This window comes from Wickerhamomyces anomalus (genome assembly GCF_001661255.1).
Source record: "Wickerhamomyces anomalus NRRL Y-366-8 unplaced genomic scaffold WICANscaffold_5, whole genome shotgun sequence".
NCBI classification, from domain to species: Eukaryota; Fungi; Ascomycota; class Saccharomycetes; order Phaffomycetales; family Wickerhamomycetaceae; genus Hansenula; species Hansenula anomala.
Window position 1 is genome coordinate 984,696 of NW_017567114.1, and position 23,013 is coordinate 1,007,708.

Below are 23,013 nucleotides of genomic sequence, written 5' to 3' on the forward strand. Positions count from 1 at the left end.
AACTGAGTAAATCCATGGGGATGAAAGGTTGTGAATGAGTAACCGTGATGGTGAAAGTTGACCTGAACTTTGAGTTTAGATGGAAGAATCTCAATTGATGGAAGTTCAATGAGATTGAATAAAGACAGGTAAGTAAAGTCTTTGAAGGAATCAAACTGAATGTGGAACAAAGTCATTCAAAGGTTTGAGATCAAACAGACACAAGATGTGAAGAAGCTTCATCTTGGTTTGATGGTAATCTTATGGTAGATTACGGGGAATCAATAGTTAAAGATTGATTTGTGCATGGTATATGTTGACCTATCCAACGTGTAAGTGGACTACAGCCACTAGGGAGCCACATCATATGTGAGATATGATGTGTCAATCTTAATTGATTGAGGTCACCAGAGATGGTTTGACACAAACAACAATTAGCTACTGTTGCGGCTGACAGGGATCAAATGGGATCGTCAGTTAGAGACTCTCTTACCGTCCTAGGAGGATGGGCTACATGACTGGATATTAATGTCCGATGGGTGGATAGGAAAACCTAAATGTGACAAATATACAGAGCTTGGTGGAGTTATTCATAGACGTTATGATAACTCATTCAACTATACATGCAATATGGACTACTTATAAGAGGAGTTCATGGATTCTATAGGACATGTTTAAACTATAGAGGTAGAGGTTTTCATCCTTTATAAGGTTTCCTCTGCAAAAGACTAACTGAAGGTTTTTACTTTTTTCCTTCAACAACCGAGAGCTTGATATTATCATCTTGGGAAAAGAGATTGATGCTTTGACTGGTAGGAGAACATCTTCTTTGTCTGGTGCTAAGGTTTGTGTCGTGATTGTTAGGAGAACATCTGTGTGGACCTATGTGTATAGTTCGCTCGTCTTCCTTTGTTAGATAGCCTTTGGTTCTAGGTTCACAGATATATTGATTAGTTAAAATGATAATTTCAGCTCTAGGAAGTGTATAAGAATACAGGCCAATTCCAGTTCTGAGAACTGAGGTCGTCTGTTGGGAACTATCAAGTTTTGCAATATTAGTCAGAAGGACCAGATACACTAAATATCTGTAAGAGAACTCATCATGTCAACTAGAAGAAGTACTTCCACTAGAGATGCTGCTGATGTAGCTACTACAGAAGAGGCTCAGAGTCAAGAGGTTTCAGGCGGCTCTTCGCAGAATCTATATTAGGATGTTGATGATGGTGGTCTGTGTGCTTTTGGAGCTCAGTTCAAGTTATTTTGGTGTTTGCTTTGAAAGTGACTGTGGCATGTTGCCTCAATAAAATGGTATTGATGGTAAAAGCTAGTTGTGTATCTGCTCTGATGAAAAATATAATGATACTCACCTCGATGAAAAATTACTGTTAATTAATATTTGTAACGGTATAAGGCTTTTAACGGCCTATTGAGGTTTCGCGAGTTCCTTTTCTACAAAGTTTTACTCAGCTAAAAACCTGCACTTGTTTATTAAAATAATATATTTCTAATTTACATTTACATGGGATCCCGGGATCTCACTCTCCTTTTATAATCTTTCTAACTGAAAATCGTAATATTCTCTTTCGGGCTGGATGCTCCCTGCCATTACTGGCTATCAATCAAAGTTGTGTGTGTAACATAATCTGAAGTCATAGACTATTGTATAAGTGTGATGTACACAACGTGACACTTGTGCTGTGGTTAATAGGCGCGACTTCAACAAATACTGCAGCTAAATTAAATATTGTAGAAGAAACAAACAACTAGACTGCACTGCACACCAATTATTTTGAGATCAAGTACTATTTGATATTACTCGTTTCCAATAGTATAAAAAGTTGGAACTTCGCCCACGAATACACAACAAATTTAGACATATTATTTACAGGTTTCCAGAGCATGTGAGGGTGGGCCTACCATTATTTTACCGATTTGACCTTCCATGCAGCATTGTTTACAAAAGGAAAAATATTCTCTTGTGAAAAGTACGATAAATTTGCAGCATGGAAGTTGACCGGAGGTGCTAAAAGCCCAAGTAACTCAAAAATCCCAAACTTTCCATCAAGTCCACATCATTCGCAAAGCAAATATTTAATCATTTTCCAACATCACTATGTCTGCAGAACCAACAGCCAATGACACCAGTTCTCTGGGTATAGATAACAATGCTCAGCTCGTGGACGAGATAAAAGATATTATCCATGCTAATCGTGACCAGCTATTTGAAAATATTGAAAAGGAGGTGGAAAAAGACTTGGTTGAAATCAATCATTCAAATCTCTTAAGAAACTTTCACCATGTTAACTCTCCAAGCTCTGTTGAACCCCAATTAACAAACCTGTGGATCTCTCAAATTTATACCTTTATCGTACTGGAAGTTTTGAAAGTTGATGCAATGCGCTTTCCTAAGAATAACAAGATTAATGTTGATTACGGTCCCTTCAGTTTTACTACCTTCATAAATTTATGGAAACTTCCTTTTTCCATTGCAACCTCAACCAATGTTTCACTAGATGGAAGAGATAAGATGATCCTGAAAGGATCATCAAATCAATTGACCAGAAGACTAGCAGACATAGAAATTGAGAACTTTTCCAAAGTCAATTATGAAGGCTACTTGTTGAAAAACATTAAACAAATGGAGGATGAAGTTTTTGATAGGGTTAGGAAATTGAACATAAGCTCGTACATACCAAAATTGAAAACTTTATTGGATTTAACTTCAGCTATCTGCTTTGATTGCCATGAATACAGGCTAGCTGCTGTTCCAGAGAAAGATCTTGCAAGTCAATTTTGTTATAGAGTTATAACTCCGGTGGTGGAATTTCTTTCATTTGTTTTCAGTATAACATTAACATCCCAAGAAGACTGTGGTTTAAAATTTGACAACACTTTACCAGTTGATGCCTTGCAAAAAGAATTAGAAGGTTTAGGAGCTACTAGTTTACATGCTGATACGGTTGTTACCATGGTTGATCCTGATTCTAGTGATAAAGATAAGAGTGACAAGAGGGTTTTATTAATTGAACACAAGAAGCCTCCATTGGTCTCCCAAATGCGTTTACCAGATGATTTGGAAAAGATCAAGGGTATTTTGTTGCAGGTATTTTCCTACAAGGCCTGCTCAAATGAGTTAAACTGTGGTATTATCAATGATCTTTATGGGTCTTTGTTGGTTTTTTTCGACTCAAATGATTTCAAGCATACTGAAGATGGCCTGTTTACTTTGAAGAATGTTCAATCTTATCAAGTTAACGATGTTGAGTTTTTCCATCAGGTGGATGATAATGAAAAGCATCATCTCACTTCTAGGATTATTGTTTCAATGATGATTTACATGGAAATAAAGAAATATATGAAAAAAGATTCTGAGAAAGGGACCAAGACAACCCAGCCTGTTTCTGGTTTGGAGCTCAAGATGGATCAAAGCAACTATAGGGTGCCTCTGAAGGTCCTGAATTCAAAGGTTAATGAGTCCATAAAAGATCTGAATCTAAAAAAGGATAAAAAACTTTCAACCTTGAAAAGTGATGAAAAATCAAAAGGCCAAAAAAGGGTATTGAGATCAGCAACAAGTGGTAAAGCAAAAAGAAAGAAAGGTCTGAGACCCTGAGATTTGTGCCGAAGCTGGATCATACGCTAGTGTAAGAAAAGAAGACAGTAGGTGTATTGACATTGACATTGATTGAATGATTGAATTTATACAAGATTAACGTTGCAACAAAGTGTCTGTAGATTTGACTTTTTCCAAACCAAAATGTTTCGAACTAATATGATGAAGCTCGTCACAACACTGGACAAATCTTGTATTTCAGCTAAGTTGAAATCAGGAATAGAACCAAATAAGACATTGATAACTTTGAATAGCAAATGCATAACTACCATTACAGATCTCATGAATCTACAAACTCAAAAATATAGATTCTATAGCCCATTGGTTTATGAATATAGCTATATAGCACTCAGAAGCTCGTCAGAAAGTTTTTGATAAAATGTATCCAGACAGCTTGACAAACCTTCAAACTCTTGTAAAGGAATAGAATCAAGTTTCGTATCATAACGATCACCAAACATTAATGCTAGTTCAGTAGCTGTCATATGTAATCCACTTGGAATATCAAACTCCTCTGCATTCGACTGAACTGTTTCTAGGTATCTCAAATTTGGTAAGGCATGAAAAACTTTTAATGATTTGAAAATATTGTAAGAAAGATTCAAATAAACCAATGAATCAAGATTACCAAGATGTAACTCTGGCACACGATGAATGGACAGTCTTTGAAGCTTTGGAAAGGTGCAGATGTATAGTTCTTTAATATCAACATTGATGATCTTGTAATCCAAAAGTTCAGGAGCTTCAAAATCAACAGTAGTTGGCGTTGCAAACATTGTCCCTGTTATTGAAAGTCTTTCAAGTTTGGGGAACTTACAACCTTCAATTTGCATCATTTCACCTTCTGTAATGATTTCTAGTGCCTTGAGGTTTGGGAACGTGAGGCCATTCAAGACCAAGTCACTTTCATATAAATCAAGCCTCAACTCTTCAATGGAGCTGAAATCCGACGGGATGTTGCTCAAAGTTTCTAGACCTGGACAATCAACAATTGCAAGCTGTTTCACGTTTGGTGCATGTATATGTGGTAGCTGTGTGAATGAATCCGAGAGACTGATCTCTATTCCTTGTAAGTTTGGAAATCCAAAGTCAAAAATTTCAGTATCATCATCTTCAATATCCACACAGAGATATTTGAGGTTTCTAGTGTCTATTCTTTCCAATAGTGCTAAAGGACGTTCTCTTATGATTAAGCCAGGTACCTTTTCAAACAACTCAAAACTCTTTGGGTCTTCAGATGCAACATGCTGAATTTCTGCAAAAATATACTCCAACTTTGGCGCATAGAAATTTCTCACGACAGGTAGCACAGTAGTTGTTATATCCATATGAATCAAGCTTGGTGTATTGATGTTATCTAGTGTAACAGGATCTGAGCTTGAACTTATTGAAAGTCTAATTAATTTCGGCGCATCCAATTCCTGTAATAGTAAAAATTTTGTCTGATTAAGGCTTGCATCTCTTAATTCTGGGAAAAAACAATCCTCTATAGTACACAAAGTGTCATGTTGAAATGAGCGAATTGTAAGTTTCTTCAATTTTGTAAAGACTGTGTTTGTTCTGTACCATCCTTTCGCCTGATAAAGCTCTAGATTAGTAGGATATTGAGAGTAGTCAAATGATCTATCAAGTGACTTGATCATCCCTGTGACTTGTAAATACTCCAATTTTGGAAAATCAAAAAATGCACTTTCATTGGAACTAGTACACCTAACAAAATGGATTGCTCTCAAACTTGGCAAACTGATTGATAATGGGTCTACTTTAACCTCTTCTAGCGCTAAATTGGTGAGATTCTTAAATGTTAGAAATGAAAACCCACTATTTTTAAGCCCTTGCTCCTCAACGTATCTTGTAACCATTGCAGAACCCCAGTCTTCAGTTGGTAGCAGTCCAATAACTTCATACTTCATATGTTCAAACTCGTCAAGAATTGTGATGATTTTGGGTATTTGATCTTTAACGTGCAACAATTTATCTGCATATTCTTCAAAATTCGTTATTTCAAAGACTTCTAAAAGACCGGCACTTGGAATTTCACTATTTGGACGAAGTATAATTTCTGATTTTGATGGAATGTTGGTGAAATATTGAGTTTTAGGTTGATCTTTAATCAACTTGACAACATTTTCAAGTCTTTGACGAAACTGACTGATGGAGAATACATTGTTCAAGTCTTCCGGAGATATATAGATGAGGATATGCAACATAATCTCATTGGGGAGATCCGCTATAGTCAATGCCATCTCTTTCGAACCATTGATCGCTTCAACATGAACATTTGCATCTTGTTTGGTTTGGAGGAGTCAATATCACTGTCCGCCAATGCAAATTTCTAGACTGCTAAAAAACGACTGTTCAATAGTGGGCTTACCGTACTTGATTTTAAAACACACTTTCAAGTTAAATAAGATCATCATTGATTTATATTATACATTTATATTATACATTTATTCATCTCTCTATTGGATGATTTTTTAAACTAATTGCTTTCTTGAGCCCTTAAAAAACAATTGCACAACGGTAACTTGTAAAATAGCCATACCAACTATTAGACCCACTTCATAAATTGAAAAATAAAAGATTCTGGACTCGGTAGATTTGACAGTTGATTGATTTCTGTTATTTCTTGTTTTGTAGTATTGTAATGTCTTTAGTAAACCATTCAATTTACCATCAATTGTTTCCACTGATTTCACTATACCTTCCACGGCAACAGGCTGTGATTCAGATTTTGGCAATGAAGCTTTGAAGTCATTCTCTAGATTGATTTCAAAATCAACAACTTTTTCAGCAAATGTTGACATACCATTAGAGAAGCAGAACTCATATTCACCTGGAACCTCTGCATTGAATACCCAGTCACCTTGTCTCTGTTTTTCCTCGTTAGCAATCAATTTACCTTCTGGACCTTTAATAGTATAGTCTATATCAAATGAACCACCAGATTGAACGGCAAAATAGTAACCAACGTTTGTTTTTGGCTTTTCAGTGAATACGTAGAAACAAGATTTTTCTTCAGCTCTCAATACAAATGTCAAGGCAGAGCACTGAACAATGGCCAGGAATGTGCAAAGTAGGGCAATTTGTTTCAACATGATGTATGGATGTATAATAACCTAAGACTCTATAGCTTGTCCAGTTGATTCACTTGATAGACCCCAGTTTCTTGTGGCCTGAATTGTATCAGATTGTCAAAGTTTGTGCTGTCATCAATTAACAGCTGAACACAAAATGTTCAAAACACTGGCTGTGTAAATCCGAGGCCTGGTCGGATGTCGCGTTTGTTGTGATGTTTTTTTTTTACGCGCTTTGATCTGTTTTGAATTCAGATCAGAGAAAATTTCATAGCAGTGAATTATCATTCAAAAGGACAAAAGAGTTGAATCAGTTGAGGTCTCTCGAGCGGTTTGGTAGTCGTTTTCCAAGTCAGATAAATTTATCAAGATGTCAAATAATGGGTCTTCAGAGAAGGAGGAACTTCACTTATACCGCCTTCCAAAGAATGGTGAATCAAAGTCATCAAACACTATACTTCAAGGACAAGTTGCTCGCAAACCACAAATGTCACCTAAGAACTCTAGAACTCGTGCCATTTCATATATAAATGTCCCACCAACACTCAAAGGCAAGTCAGCTCGGCCCCTCCACAGGAAATCTGATGATCCTTTTATAGATCATGATTCAAACCCAACAACAAAAGAACTAAAGATCAGTTCACCATTCATGAAATCCAATAAGCCTATTGCATCATCAAATACTTCACACACTAATAACCCAACTGCATTGAAACATGAACACGCCACAATTCCAAAATCTAGAGATATTAAGAAAGAACAACCACTTCAACAACAGCCGCCATCCAAGACCAACCAAATACGCAAGTCAGAAACAAGAGAAGCTTCAGATGATAGTGACATTCCATTAGAAATTTTGGAAGAGATGGATAAAGTTCAAGAAACTTTCCAGGATTTGGATAAGAAATATAGACTTATTGATAAAATTGGTGAAGGGACGTTCTCCACTGTTTATAAAGCTGAAGATATAACCGGGAAAACAAGATATCTGATGGGTGATTCGATATGGAGCTCGCCTGATATCAAGAGGCGTAAGACTAAGAAAAAATCTACAAAAGTTTATGTTGCATTGAAACGAATTTATGTCACATCATCACCCCAAAGAATTTTCAATGAATTGAACTTACTCTATATGTTATCTGGCTCTTCGAGAGTAGCCCCTCTACTGGAAGCTTTAAGGTATCAAGATCAAATTATAGCTGTCTTACCATATTATGCACATGCTGATTTTAGGGAATTTTTCAGAGATTTACCTTTGGCAGGTATCAAAATCTACATGTATGAATTGTTTGAGGCTTTGAATTTTGTTCATGATAAAAACATTATCCATAGAGATATTAAACCAACAAATTTCTTGTATGATCCATTCAAGAAAAGAGGTGTCTTGGTTGATTTTGGTTTAGCCGAACAAGAGTTTCCACCAAATTCTACCGATATGAATGCAGTTGGTTATTGTCCATGTGTATCACATGAAAGATTTTCAACAGAGGAAACTCTCAAGGGGTATCCAAAAGATGATCCAAGACCAGGCAGAAGAGCAAATAGAGCAGGTACTAGAGGTTTTAGAGCGCCTGAAGTTTTGTTCAAATGTCCAAATCAAACAAGAAAAATTGATATATGGTCTGCAGGTGTGATCCTATTGACTTTATTAAGTAGAAGATTCCCATTTTTCAACTCACCAGATGATATTGATGCATTAGTTGAATTAACTACAATCTTTGGTTTGAAGAAAATGCAAGAATGCGCCAACCTTCATGGGCTGGGGCTTGATTCCACTCTCAACACATTGAACAAAACGACAACTTTAGATGAATTGATTCATTGGTGCTTAGCATTGGAAGATAATGGGGACACTTTGCCAAAAGATTGTGTTGCGTATGACACTTTGTCTGTATTCAACACTGATGGTCATATTGTTTTTGGTAATTCTGATGATGACAAGACTATCTCTTTAAAGAGACAACATCAAAATGCTATAGAAGTTATGAATCACTGTTTCGAATTAGATCCTTCAAAAAGAAGTTCGGCTGCTCAAATATTGAGGCTTCCATTTTTCAGTAGTATGAATGGTGAAGAAGACGATGAAGTTCTGATAATCGATTAAGATTTGGGTATATTTAATGATATTTTGCATCTAATTTGAGTACATTGTAGACGTCATCAATATTGATACGTTCTTTCGATTCTGAACTCTTGATTCTGATTAATTGTAATAACTGAGTCTTGAATATTGATCACGCTTGACCTTAAACTCGGCCATTTCAATTTCTGTGAGATGAACTACACAATGTATCTAAAGGTCGCTAGTAGCACCATGTTCAGCCTACAGCAGCATGTCAGTGAAGTTCTTTTTTTCCGAACCAAACATAATTTTATCCACCTTGGAGCGAGTTCGCGAACCAGTGTGTGTTTGTTGAAAATAGTCGCACAGGGAAGGTAAGTGGCTCTCTTTGTTTTGGAATGGTGTATAAAGGACGATAAACTTGTTTTTAAAAAGTTACATGTTTTGAATCTCAAACTATCAAGTGGTTGAAGTTTTTTGTGCATTGTAGCTTCGGACTTTGAACAACCACGTACATTTGAAAAATTGGAAGTTTGTTCGGTCCACGACAATTTTTGAAAAAATCCGTCAAAACTGCGTTGCAAAGGACGTGGTACATGTTGAATCTCTGCGCTGTATCACAAAAGCTGGTCAACTTTGGTAGATTCTGGTGAATAGCTTCTAAATGATCTTTTGGCTGTTGGTGTATTAATTTAATTGTTCATTTGGTATTCTTTTGTTAAGGTTTGCTGTTGTTTTCAAGTCGTGATGTTAACTGGGGTATATCTTGGATGAGTTGTACGTGTTATTGAAGGTTTATTCTGCTGAACTGTATCTGCATTGTTTGGTTCTTGATGTACAGTCCATGAGAGTCTGTGTGCTGATATGGTTGGCTCTGTTGTACCTGTGTATTCGAAGTTTGGTCCTTACAGACGCGTTAATAAATCAATGATAGGTTGTCAGATCAAAAAGCAGACTTTGAAGTCCAGGCCAGAAAAATAACAAACGACCTGGCCAGTGACCAGTGACCAAAAGGAGCTGAGGCTCAAGATGAAGCTCGAGCCCGAGATTGGCTCAAACTGGGCTATAGGTTTAAGAACTTTTTTCTAGGATAGGTTTTTCACGGTGCTGCTCCAGATGACGGTTCTTTCAGTTTAACCCTTGCTGGTGCATTTCTCGGACATCCAGCTCTTGCGGAAGAGATAGTACAAGTTACAACTACGATTCATAAATATGAGGTCCATTTGTTCCGCATAGGCCTGTTCACCTGGCTTATTCCCCATGTGAAGTTTGGTCTTTGAGGGCTGTTGCGATGTGTTGCTTGTCTTGAATCTTGGATAATTGTTGGTTCTTACTCGTCCTTTATTATTGGTGCATATTTTAGGCCCTAGGTCTCTATATTGAATCCAAAAACCATTTGAGTGTTGACCACCTAAAGTGCGCTGGCACAGCTTGTTTCTGGATAACGAAAGCTAGACCCTATGGGCCTCAATGTTCGTATTGACCTCATGGCAATAGCATTTGTGATCGTCATACAGATATAACTTGGTCTTGTTTTTGTCCCAACTCTCAAGCCCTAGAATTATTCGTTGTTATTCGAATTTCTGTTCTGGTCTTCGTGATTTGTCCAGAAAAAATGGATTTACTTCGGCGCTTTATTGAAATTTCATGAACTGGGGCCTTGAATACACCAACGAGATGCAGTCTCAAACTGGGTCTTTCTATGGACTTGTGAGTTTTGCTTGTGAGTTTTGTTTCGCTTTGCAATTAGCTGGTTTATAAAAGTTATCAAATACCCACGGACCAGATTTCATCACTAGTACAGAGGAGTTTTTTGAAGAAGAATTTCTGTGGTGAATGTTTACAATAACGCTGGGTGCTTTCAGTCTAAAAAGGCAAGCTACAACGTTTATTGTGATGTCTTTATGAGATTCTACCAATTAGGGTTCTTCATTCACAAATCAGAATTTGAAAACGCTTGAAAATTGTCAAAAATTGGAGATGCAAAGGCAAACTATAGCTACTCATTCAGTCTTCATTCCATGGTTTCATTTGATGATGTTGATCTGATTTTTCTAGGTAGAGAAACTGATTAATTCAACACTACTATATTGTCAATATTGTTATTCATTTTAGAGTTTTTTGGAATTTAAAGCTTTCTTTCTGTTGGTGCTACATTTCACTTATCAACTTGATAGTGCAAAATTTTGATGGTTGAGGTTGAATTTTGAGAGGTTAGATCGTCTTTAACAGACCCTGAAAATATGATAAAAGCTGTTCTATATGCTGTCTGGTTTGGTCTAAGGTTTATCAGCTTAGGTGTATGTTAAAAAATCTGAGGTATAATGAGTTTGAACTCTTTTGAGATAGCCCTATTTGGAATCAGGCTTGGAGAGCCATAACCATGTTGCTTCTTCGTTACAATCAGTTTTACACCTCATTTTGTTTGTTTACTGGCATTGGAGTTGGTTGAGATTCAAGTTAGATTGAGGTCCGAGCACCTTGATGAATATCCACAAACTTGGCTTTATAACTACCTCGTTTGATAACTTTTTGAATAGTTAAACTGATTTGATAGCACTGTGACTGTCACTAAAGTGTGAATAATCTTCAATTATTTGAAACATTCCTGTTTGAGGTGAAGTCAACCCATTACATCTATGATCAAGAGGCTCTGTAATTTGTGATAATCGTTCACAAATCACTATTGAACTCAAAGAATTAATGCTGGCTTCAAATTACCTGAATATTATCGAAGTTTCAAATCAATCTTCAAATCTGGCGTAGATACAATCCTGTTTAAAGTTTAACAAAATGACTTGCATTCACTTAAATAAGTTCCAGTACTTGTTACTTTCAATCCTCGAATCGACTAAAACAGCAACAACATACGCCTTTTCTTCTGTCGTGTACTCTGATCAAGGTTTTAGTGTCCCCTATAGGACCCCCGTCAAAGCTTATTGCCGCCAGCAGAGTGTCGGTACCAGGGCTTTAGATTTCGCTGAAAAAGATCTATGGATACTGACAAACGTCGAAATGTGGATTAAATGCGTGATACAATTGAAGAGAGATAGCGGTTACTATCTCAAAAGTTTCGATATAATTCCTCGAATGGTCGGTTAGTTATTTCACTGATTATTGTGCTTCAGCTGCCAGCGTTTTGCTAAAGTTGGGTCCCTAACACATAGAAACGTTGAAGGCACTAGTTCTTGTGGTGATGAATCTCAAACAGAGCTGCTCAGTTCATTTAATGCATCTGGTAATGTTTATTCAAATGGTTGCTTTGTGAATTATATTAAAGTCATTTTTTGGCGTCACTCATGTTTTTTTTTAGATCTTATCCATCGGATTAAATGCATGGCTCTCAGGTTTAGGTCTACAGTGACAGGCTGTCAGGGCTTTTGCTGGATTCACAACATCATCAAAAAGTGCTCAAATTTTACCAAACCCACCCATTCTGATGATGATACTGCTTTGAAATGGCTATATGAATGGTTATTGGTATCATGTTTGTTATATATTGGCCAAGTTTATCATATTTGTTCGTTCTTTAGAGATGTTGCATTACTGTCATAGCGACAAGATTTAGTATGCAAACCTAAAATACACTTTCCTTCAAATTAAAGACCATATCAAGCAAGGCACAAAGTTTTCATGAGCTGGTTAAGGACCGGTTCCTGGTCATCATCGAATATTTTTACTGATTGTTATTATGGAGCCTTTGGGTATGTTCGTATGTCGGTACCACTTATTACTGGACTTTGAACTTGCCTTGAGTTTGGTTTTCCCTTTGAAAGACGTCGTTGATCGATGGTGCCTGTCTAGCGCAGCAGCAGCTGAAAATTATAGTGCGCTCAAGGTGTCTTCTAAGCACGAATTAAACTTTAAACTGTTACATCAAAAAAGACATTTGGTTGATCATAGACAATTGGCTGCTACAACATTTGCGGTTTAGAAAGGACACCACATACATACAGGGCAAATTCTCAATACAATATGATTGGATTGTGTTTGTTGGTGATCATAGTTGGTTGTTTTTTGCTAGAACTGTATAACTTGAGAGTTTCGTTGTGGAAAGACAAACGGGTTGTTGAGTTACGAACGAGAGAAGAAAAACACAAATCTGGATCAAAACAATAAGACTGATGATAACCTTTGTCCAATAAAGGTGAACCTGAATTAGGATACTCACAGGATGATCATCGAAGGAGAGTCTAGATTTTATGAAACTTTACAAAACAACCCTCTCTAGTTTCAACAAACTGATCATCTCGTTTGCATAGATGAGACTGAGACTCTTTTACGGAAGAGAACCGAGCACAACAGCTTATAATCAATCACCTTGACAAATTTTCAAATATCAAGTCCATGGCTAAACTCATCCAAAAAGAACAGCTCTAACCTTTAAATGGACTAACCAGCATCAAATTCCAATCAAGCAGCAATGCAAACAATTCCATTTGCAGAAATTTTAATTCACCAGAATGCTAGGAACCTCAACTGTTGAAAGATGGGAGGTTTGCATAAGCGCATTTAGTAGACAAATCTTATCAATAGGAGTTGATGAATTTTTGAATGGCTTATTGGAGTTCTTTGTTAAATGGAAAACTCATGAATGATCACAAAGTTTGGGTGCTTTACTTTTTATTTTGAATCAATAAAGGCTGTTGAGGGTTAAGCGGTTCTTTCACAACAATCATATCCAGCTAAAAACTAATAGTCATTTATATTTCAACATGAAGTACCCATTTTGACACCAAACCAGCTATTTTCAAAATCTAGTGGATCGTTCCAATAAAAATCATTTTCAACTTGAAGCAAACCCAATAGAATGTCCCATTGCCACCCACGAGTCATGAGGATTGACTTTTATACCAACATTGACAACATAAATACGAGATGGTTGATTTGTTCCCATCCCAAACTCTGGAATCCCATCACTATTGTTGCTGACAGTTGTTCATGTTTGAAGTTGTATCTTGATCAAGGTCTTTAAAATTTATTCTATGCTTGAAAGTTGAGAGTCCAAATCAATCAAATTCATATGTTAGCTGAGGATAGGGCCAACTAAATTGAAATTGTGAAATTGGAAATAAACAACTACCAGACTGAACATCATTCAAAATAAATTCAATTGATTTGAAAGTTCTAGACAATTATCGTTTCAGTGAAGTTACAATCTGTTCAAATTGGTTTCAAACTCAAAGCTGTTCAAAATCAAAAGAACTTGAAGAGTCAACCTTAAAAACTTCGTTGAAGCTGTTTATGATTCAGTAAATTCAACGGTTTGGTGAAAGCGAAGGTCTTTGAAAGTTTAATTACGTTTCATTTAGCCGTTTGTACTAATAAAGTCTCCAATACTACGAGAAGGACCCATGTTAAAGTCATATGGTTAAAAGTTTTTTTGGTTTTTTTGCTCATCATGGCATGAAAATGGTTTGATTTTTTGTAATTTAGCTGAGTTATTTCTTGTTTTGTTTGCTTCAAATGGTTAACTAGAGTCGGTGATCTGCTTGGTTTAATTGTTCTTTAGTCGGGGGTTAAATGCGGCCCTCCAAAATTGAAGAAAATTGCGGGATCCTCCTCTTAGAAAGGTACCAGATTTTGGAATTCATTTAGGAAGTTTCACATATTATGTGCTTTCTTATTGTTGAATTTGGGCTTTCCAAGCACACAAGGTTAGATCAAATGGCCATAGAACTACATTTTGAGCCGATGTTGCAGTTGCGGACCTTATAAAAGTATTCTAGAAACCTTTATGGTCGTTCGTTTGAATAACTTACAAGTGGTTTGATGATTGAATTGTACGTCAGAAGTACGAGACGTTATTAGAGGGTTTACTTTACGTTCTTCAGTGTAATAGAATATCTGTTTTAACGTTGCCACCTTGATTAAAGAAGTGCTATTCACCAAGTAGATATTAGATGTTCCAATAGATACATTACAGATTCACTGACCCGTCAAAATCAATAGTTAATCTTATCTTCAATGAATTAAACATCATTTAACCGTGTACGATGGAAAGTTGATTCAGATTGTTGTAGACCTAAATAAAAGGTCCATGATGATAGTCCCACCTCTTCTGTAGCACCCGACCGGCGATTGTTTCTTGTATAAGTACCGCATCGTCTTTTTCGATGCTGCAGCTGTTGAAGCCACTCATCTCTCCAAGCGAAACCAGCATAGTATGATATGACTATTTGACTCAACTCTTCACAGTCACGTAGAGAACTACAACCATCTTTGAATAATGGGGTCATAGAAAAATGATTCATGTTTTTCGATGGCGATTTTCTTGGTCTCGGGATTACAAATTTAGCCATTTGTGTTTTCCAGCTGAATGCGGCAATCTGCGATACACGGAGAGACACAGGCACTACGATGCAATTATTCTGCGGCCAACTGTATCATTTTTCTTGCCTCTCAAGGATCGAGAAGAATGGTTGGTTATATTTACGAACACGTAAGCTGAAAATATACAAGAAAAACTTGTTTGTTTAACTGATTTTCTGTTTTAAATGATATGGTTCTTTGATAACAGGTGTTTTTAGTAATAACCAGGGCAGTCTATTGTTTGATGTGTGAAGGCTTTTATAACTGAATAGAGCAGGCTCATGCGCAACAGACAGTCAAATGGAAAATAAACAATCTGAGAACCTAAAAGCCGCAGAAAGTTTGTCTCTTTTTGCTGCAGTCGATCGGAAACTTTAATTTTCGGCCTGTGAAAGTAATCAAAATATCAAATATCCAAAAGGTGAAAGCTCCAACAACCTTGAAAACCGCAATGTGACTAGGATATGAATAAGATAATGACATCTGGCGTTGATTTCTGCAAATTTGTAAGAGTAGCGGTGTGTTATTGGCTTGCTGATACTATAGCTTTGTGAATGGCGCATTTTTGTAATCTGTATGTCCCAACGTTCAAGTTGAACGTATGGGCGATTCAAATGAGACTTTTATCAGGACCTTGTACGTAAATCGTAAATTTAAAAGACCCAGCAGAGAGAAAGGGGTCACAAGTCACGACTCATTCAGGACTTAACTAGACTCAAATTTGGCTGTCCTGTCTATAATAGTTGATGTTTTCACCGTTTACATCCACTAGTTAACTTTTTGGGTGAGCCTTCCCGCCAATATCCTTTGTAAATTCTGAGAAGTACTTCAGCTCAGTATAAGTTGCTTGAGGTTTTTATCTTTCCATCTTGAATTGTTAAGATTAATGAACTATCGTGGTTTTAGATCAGTCTCGTCTAGCTGTTCTCTTATAGTCTTATTTTCGGTACTGGGATTCCTAAGGAAGTATTAATAGAGCCCAATCGGAATTGCATCGCGCTTTAATTAAAATTTATTTCCTTTGCACTTTTCAACGATGTGGACATTAACGATGCCTGTGATATTGGCAATTAATTCCAGTTCCAGGCTCCAGGATTATAGGATCCTCATACCGGGAAAATTATTCGACGACATTATTATTCAAAGTGTTCTGTTGGTTCGACTTGGGCTCTTCAGAGTCTTGACAGAGTGCACTTGAAAAACCTTGATACACAGGTCTAGACTATAGAAAGCTTGGGACATGTACTTCACTGATGCCCTTTATTGGCGTTGTAGTGCTGTACATCGACTCATCATAGAAATGACCTGTCTTCTTGTATAACATCATTTAACCGACTTTATGATTCAGTTCCTGATCCCTAAAACCAAGGTTATGTGAATAAGAAACTCTACATGTACGACTAAGTTTAACACACAACAACGGGTCTTCGATGAGCTGAGTGCTTCATAGAGTTTTTCGACAAGAAACCATATGAACATACATCGGCGACCTCCATTCCCGTCCAAGTTATAGCCTTCTACGTTTCTCAAATGGAGGCCACTTAGTTCCATCATTTTCTTCATACTTTTACTTGATTTCCGTTCAAATTGTTTTATTCGTTTTAACAATAGAGCCAGTTCTCTATAGACTAGGCTTTTTCTGACAGCAGTATAAATACTAATAGATCTTCGCCCGACTTTGCTCTCTTTCAAGAAAATCAGAAACCACAACAGGACACCAGTATCTCAACTACTCTGTCATTAACTAGATTCAACCAATTGCACAGCTATAGACAGACATCAATAGTCTTCTGTTTGTTTTGTTCAATCTGCCATATTACTCGAGCCAAAGTTTTCCATTTCTTTTGGGCCCCGAGACAGCTGGATAATGCTCAAAGCTTAAAAAGTTCCATCCAAATACATCCAAATCTAGGTATAAAGAGACCAATAATTACCATCTACATCAAAACAACAACTTCACACAACTTGAAGTTTGGAGCTCATCATTCAATTACCCAGTTCCAAAGCTACGTCTTCCAAATTCACAGCCGTCTATACTTTGTCCCTCTAGAGAATAGCCATACAGACATATACCAACATCCAGGTGTACCAAACAAACTCAACGTCGGCTTTCTCTCACCACCAAGAAGGGCTTAATTTCCAAAATCAGATCTTCATCTAGTACCTGTTATTTGTGTCTAGCTGAAAACCTTGAATTCAAAGTTGGAGGTTTATCTTGCAAAGAAAGGGCTGGTGTTCACATCTTTTTTGCCTGCTGTGCTTAAACTTGTCAGATAAACTTTCTTTATTGCAACCAAGTTCCAACCTTACATTAATTCTCTCCAGCTTCTACAGAAACAGCTCACTCACACCATCTTGGAGAGTTTCCTAATTCCACTGCATTTAATAAGCTTAGGTACTCAACCAAATATAAAAAGGGATTGATGATTGAATTGTCAAACAGCAAAGGGTATATTTATAAGCATTAAGGACCTCAACCTCAATTCATCAATATAAGCTTCTCTTGATACCAAATTAAGTTGTGAAACTTTCATTTATTGGGTCCAACTTTTGTTTATTTTGGTTTCAAAACTTGTCCCACTTTAACAAGACTATGATATATTGGAGAAAAAGTCAAAATGAACACAAACGATCCATTGCAAGACGCTCAAGGGTCATCATCCATAGTAACAGCACCAACATTTCAAAATGCTGTCAACATACCAGGTGCTAATGTTAGCAATCCACAATTATCTTTATCCAAAAATGAATTGACAAATTTACCATCTTTAACCAGTATACCCTCAAGTGATTTGTTGGTACATCCATTGAACTCATCATCTTCATCAGCTTCAACTTTTGAGAAAACATTGAGTGCTACCTCATCCTATGCAGATTCTGTTGATAGTCAAAGAAAATCATCAAATGAAGATAATAATGCATCAGCTATTGTTCAATTGGCAAGAAGAAGAAGATCATCAAAATCTAAAGAAAAACATCAGAGGAAGAATTCAGCATTGAGCAGACCTCAAGGACGTCCATTATCTAAAGAAACAAGAATCCGTTTGACATTAGTACCCACACTAGGTATATTATATTCAATTTTAGTATCTGATACAATGAGAAAGACTTTGAAAGTTTTGAATTATTCAGATGAGGAGAACGGTATGCTTTTAACAAATGAAGAATTATCAACAAGAAATGTCATATCTGGGTTTTCATCTTTGTTGAATGTTAAAACTGCTAGGTTTAGTGAAGATGGATTGAGTTATAGTCCTGAAAAAAATGCCAATATCCCCAAATTTGCCTCAATTGATGAAGCTGTATATAATTTGTTTGGTTTGAATGATTATACTTTGATCAGAGTATCAAGAGCTGCTGCAACTGAAGTTGGTGGATCTGTTTTATTGAAAATTGAAACTGCAATGCCTGGATATCTTTATTTGAACGATGATGAAGATGAAGATTATAAAACAGTGGTGGAAAACAAAGCTATGTATCTTGAAGCTATTGGTTCAAAAGGTGATCGTCCTTCAACAACTTTTTTGAAGAAAAAGGTTGCAAGACCAAGATATAAATCTGATATGAGGATTTATCTCATTCCACGTATCAATTCTTGTGCAATTTATTGTGAAAAAAGAATGTTTAAAAGAGATTTGTTGAGAGGGTTTTTGAATATGAACAAATTGGATAGAAGTATTATTGTTGCTTTCAATTATCAAGAAGCTATTGAAGAATTGGAAAAAGAAGGATATGGTGATTTGATTAAAGAGATGAAGTTGCCAACAGTGGAGGAGTTTAATAGATCAGCACATGTTCCACATTCTTCTAATTATCCAATGTCATCAGTTGGACTATCCATTTCAAAACAATCTGAAATTCAACATCTTCAACATCTTCAACAACAACAGCAGCAGCAGCAGCAGCAACAACAACAGCAATTTAATCATGTTCCACCACCACCACATCAACAACTATATCCAGGCTATCCTATTCAAAGACCTAATGAAGTTCCACCCTTTTATGATCCAGCCCAACCACAACCACAATTGAGTTATGGATTTCCTCAACAATCACCTTCTCAAATTTACCAACTTCCACACCATCCACAACAACCATCATCACAAGCTAACCTGTTTCCACAATATAATTCATACACATATTCTCAAGAAGTGGAACCAAATCAACAGCCAGCGACACAGCCAGGATTTAGCTCAATGGATCAACAATTTGTACAACAGCCTATGGAAGAAATGGTTGGTGCTCATGATCCAAATCGAAGAATCAATTCTCAGTCAGTGAGCTACTTCAATCAACAGCAAATGTTTCCCTCTCAAGTTATGAATCCATATTCTAATATACCACATGGTCAACATTTTATCAATCCAGCAACAGCTGCTCCAACTGCTACTGCTACTGCTCAATCCTTCCCACCAGCTCAGGACGCCAGTGGCCAGTATTATCAATGATTATCAATGATTATTTATTATATTTTTTTTTTTTTTTATCAATGATTATTTATTATATTTTTGGTGTTTTTGTTTATTTTGTTTTGTTTTTCAGCTTTGTTTTCTTCTTTGAAGTGACTGTCGGTTGCTTTTTTTGATCAAGAGAAGTAGCTGTTTTTCTCATCTTTTGAAGATTAATAAATCCATCTTCTTATTTGGTTATAATTAGCGTGATTTTTTTATTGTTTTTATTGTTTTATATGAAAAAAAGTCTATTGGTTTTAGGCTTGGACTCTATCATGGAAATTCCATGTTATTAGGGTTGAATTAATTTATTCTAAGGGAGAAAACAAAAGCCCTGTGCCATTTTAATACCTGTGTTATAATTACCATATGATCATAGAGCTATTCTTATCAACCTATCTGTAGTTACTGCTAAATATGATTTGCAAAATTTAGTCGTTGCCATACAAATTCAACTGTATAGTACGTTTGTTGCCAACCTCTCAGGCTCTCAACGTATATCTCCGCCTGGAAAATCTGTCAATTACAAACCATAATTTTTGCAGAACGCATTCGCGGCCACAAAATGGATTTATTTTGTATGAGGATTTGTAAACACGGTAACAAGATATATCACTTTTTGTGACAGAAGTTGTTTATTGAGCTGGTGTGGTTTTGGTGTTTACATTTTGATTTGGAAAAAAAAGAAGATGTGGGTTACATGAAGCTGAGAACAATAACCACAACTGGTCTACTAGCTAGAAGGAGGTGCCGCTGTTTTTTCTATTACCATGAGTCCACCGTCAAGTTCATCCTCAGGTTCAGTAATATCTTCCATGGATAGTGTCCACGAAGAGCTCACATCCCTTAGAAGGTCATCAACTCATTTGGATCAACAAACTAGTGTCCGAAAGGGACTCTTTGATTTTGCAAGAAAGTCTTTCAGTACCAACTCTTCACCAATAAAGCAAAAGGTTGATTCAGCGGATAACTATAGTCATAATGAATTGAACGGTTTTGATGAGAAAGAGAATGCAGAGGATGGTTTATTTTATCCAGATTGTGATGATGATGAAGAATTTGATGCCAAAAGTCTCGAATTTGACCCATTTGTTGAGAACACTGGTGTTGAAGTCCCTATGGCCAATAGCACCTTTCTAGCAACCAATCCAAAGTCCACTCATAAGAAGATCAAATACAAGACCAAAAGTGTCAGGTTTCAAGACTGGGAAAAATCACTGGATGAAAATAAATTGAAGGTTCTGAAATCAAAGCTGAAACAATTTAAGAAAAATAAACAACCAATCTTGAAAACAATAAATATCAAGCAATTCCCAAACAATAACAAGGAGAGGATGTCATCAAGTGAATATAGTGCGACTCCAGATACCACTGAAGTTTCTGAAATTCAAGACCATTCTAGTGCTTTGTCTGCAACTCAAAAGAAGTACTTATTACCATCTGAAGAAGACTTTAACGGGAAAAGATCACACTTGAAAAGATCTGAACTATATAAACCATTGACCGATCTTACCAAGACTCCCAAATTGAATAAATTATCACCCACTGAGCCTGTTGTCTCGGCTTCCACTGATGAAAGCAGTGTCTTCTCCAAAAATGAAACCCTAACAGAACCATCTGCAAAAAATAGTGATTATACAATTGAGGATTCACAGGAAGTCACTGTTACACCTAAACCTAAAGCATGGCGCAAATTTCATGCTTCACAAAAACCAACAAGCACAGTCAATGATTCCCAAAACGATACCCTTATTGGTGATGAAACCACAACCCATTCGATTGGCCAAAAGTTTAAGTCAATGTCAATTGAAGATTCTGGACCAAACAGTCAATTGAGACATGCATCAAGTGACAAACCATTTTCTTTGAGACTTCATAAAGTTGCCAAATTAGATTCTAAGAAACCTCACAGTGAAGGAAGCAATGAAGAATCATATGATCAAGTTGATATTCTAGAGCAGTCACCACCTCAGCTACCAGACATTTCTTACCCAAACTCAACAACGAATGTCTTCAATAAACTTGAACCAGCAATATCAAATACACCTGAATCATACCTTGAGACATTTGAAGAGTTTCAATTGGGATCTGATGAAACTTGCATAGTTAAAATAAACAGTGAAGTTCAAACTCAAATGAAGCAGATAATTGAGACGCTATCGCATTCATCAAATAGCCCCATTGTCATTGATGATGGACAAATTAAGGATGTTGAACAATTTACGTTCAAAATTAGTGAAATAAAAAATTTGTCAGATGCATGTCATAAGCGGGTTGACAGCCTCAAAATCCAACTTATAAAACTCAACAAACAAATCAATGATCATGAAACTTCAATCAAAGAGAAAGACAACTCAAAAGCGTTATTACAAAAGAAGCTCAATGATGTTATTGATGAACTTGAAGGACTCAAAATAGAGTGTACCAGATGTGAAAACAAGATTTCAAATCAATCAAATTCTTTGGCTTTTGAACGCCAGACAAACGAAGAACATGAGCGGACTTTGTTAACTTTGAAAAAACAGTTGGTACATTGTCAAACAGACTTGGAAAACAAAGAATTGTACATTGAAAATCTTACGAGGCTCACTCGTGCACATTGTTGTGAAGGAGAACTTGATCTTATGGATGAGAAGAAAACTTTTGATGTCTTGAAAGAACTCCTACTTGATCTAGATGAATTGAGGGATAAAGCTAAAAATCAAGGGAAAGTTGAAAAATCTTTAAAGAGGGAGATTTCAAAACTATCTGAAGAAATTTGTGAATTGAAAGATGAAAATATTGATCTCAAAGACTCATTGAAGATTTCAAAGGATCAATCAGCCAATTATAAAGCTTTAGTTGAAAAGAGAGACAGTCTTTTGCAAGATATCAAGCTGGAAAATGAAAATTATGGGAATCTGTTGAAGTCACTGGAGTGTAGCTATTCAGACTTGAAAACTCAACTTGAAAATGAAAAGTTTAGAACTAAAGAGTTGGAAGCAAGAATTCAAGAATTGGAGATCGAGAGACTGTCACAAGGTAGTAAAACTTTGGAGATGGACAAGGTGTTGAAAGATCAGCTTTCTTTGATAAATGATGCTCAGAAAGAGATTGATAATCAAAATATCACTAATACCAAGTTGAGTGAGGAAAACCACAAGCTTAAAAAGACCAATCTGGATCTAATAAAATTTGAAGAATCTTATAAGTCTGAAATTAACAGGCTACAGAATGATCTTGTTGAGTCAAAATTGCTGATTGAAAAGGGGACTAAGTTAAGTGAAGATTCACAACGCAACTTTACTCGTTTGGTAAGATCTAAGGATGAAGAAGTCACAAGTTTAAAAAAGAGAATCAATGAACTACAAGTTGTTGAGGGAAATCTTGCCTCGGAGTTGAAAGACACAAGATCCAAATTAAGTGATAAGTTTTCCCAGTGCTCAATCCTCGAGAAGAAGAATGGCAGTATAAGCAAAAGTTTAAAGGACTCCAATGAAAACAATAGAATTTTGAGATCTGAAATCTTGAAAAACAATG

At 36.3% G+C, this 23,013-nt stretch overlaps 8 protein-coding genes across 8 annotated transcripts; 5 read left to right on the forward strand and 3 right to left on the reverse strand.

The window, feature by feature from the left end:
• Nucleotides 1-2,092: 2,092 nt before the first annotated feature.
• Nucleotides 2,093-3,592, forward strand: WICANDRAFT_80450 (uncharacterized protein; the record flags this gene model as incomplete). Its single annotated transcript, XM_019185065.1, has 1 exon — nt 2,093-3,592. One exon carries the CDS (start codon nt 2,093-2,095, stop codon nt 3,590-3,592), a length of 1,500 nt encoding a protein of 499 aa, XP_019037512.1.
• A 338-nt stretch (nt 3,593-3,930) lies between these two features.
• On the reverse strand, nt 3,931-5,838 carry WICANDRAFT_64444 (F-box protein; the record flags this gene model as incomplete). The annotated part of the gene is made up of 1 exon (XM_019183737.1): nt 3,931-5,838. The coding sequence occupies one exon, from the start codon at nt 5,836-5,838 to the stop codon at nt 3,931-3,933; it is 1,908 nt and encodes a 635-aa protein (XP_019037513.1).
• A 231-nt stretch (nt 5,839-6,069) lies between these two features.
• On the reverse strand, nt 6,070-6,690 carry ERP3 (Erp3p; the record flags this gene model as incomplete). The annotated part of the gene is made up of 1 exon (XM_019182145.1): nt 6,070-6,690. One exon carries the CDS (start codon nt 6,688-6,690, stop codon nt 6,070-6,072), a length of 621 nt encoding a protein of 206 aa, XP_019037514.1.
• A 628-nt stretch (nt 6,691-7,318) lies between these two features.
• CDC7 (serine/threonine protein kinase CDC7) lies at nt 7,319-8,773 on the forward strand (the record flags this gene model as incomplete). The annotated part of the gene is made up of 1 exon (XM_019182139.1): nt 7,319-8,773. One exon carries the CDS (start codon nt 7,319-7,321, stop codon nt 8,771-8,773), a length of 1,455 nt encoding a protein of 484 aa, XP_019037515.1.
• A 2,751-nt stretch (nt 8,774-11,524) lies between these two features.
• On the forward strand, nt 11,525-11,833 carry WICANDRAFT_80454 (uncharacterized protein; the record flags this gene model as incomplete). The annotated part of the gene is made up of 1 exon (XM_019185066.1): nt 11,525-11,833. One exon carries the CDS (start codon nt 11,525-11,527, stop codon nt 11,831-11,833), a length of 309 nt encoding a protein of 102 aa, XP_019037516.1.
• Nucleotides 11,834-11,927: 94 nt separating this feature from the next.
• On the forward strand, nt 11,928-12,490 carry WICANDRAFT_95941 (uncharacterized protein). The gene has a single exon (XM_019186506.1). The coding sequence runs from the start codon at nt 12,068-12,070 to the stop codon at nt 12,284-12,286; it is 219 nt and encodes a 72-aa protein (XP_019037517.1). The 5' UTR covers nt 11,928-12,067; the 3' UTR covers nt 12,287-12,490.
• Nucleotides 12,491-14,756: 2,266 nt separating this feature from the next.
• WICANDRAFT_85371 (uncharacterized protein) lies at nt 14,757-15,033 on the reverse strand (the record flags this gene model as incomplete). The annotated part of the gene is made up of 2 exons (XM_019185881.1): nt 14,757-14,875; nt 14,916-15,033. 2 exons carry the CDS (start codon nt 15,031-15,033, stop codon nt 14,757-14,759), a joined length of 237 nt encoding a protein of 78 aa, XP_019037518.1.
• A 2,628-nt stretch (nt 15,034-17,661) lies between these two features.
• On the forward strand, nt 17,662-19,491 carry WICANDRAFT_64447 (uncharacterized protein; the record flags this gene model as incomplete). The annotated part of the gene is made up of 1 exon (XM_019183738.1): nt 17,662-19,491. The coding sequence occupies one exon, from the start codon at nt 17,662-17,664 to the stop codon at nt 19,489-19,491; it is 1,830 nt and encodes a 609-aa protein (XP_019037519.1).
• Between the last annotated feature and the right edge of the window lie 3,522 nt (nt 19,492-23,013).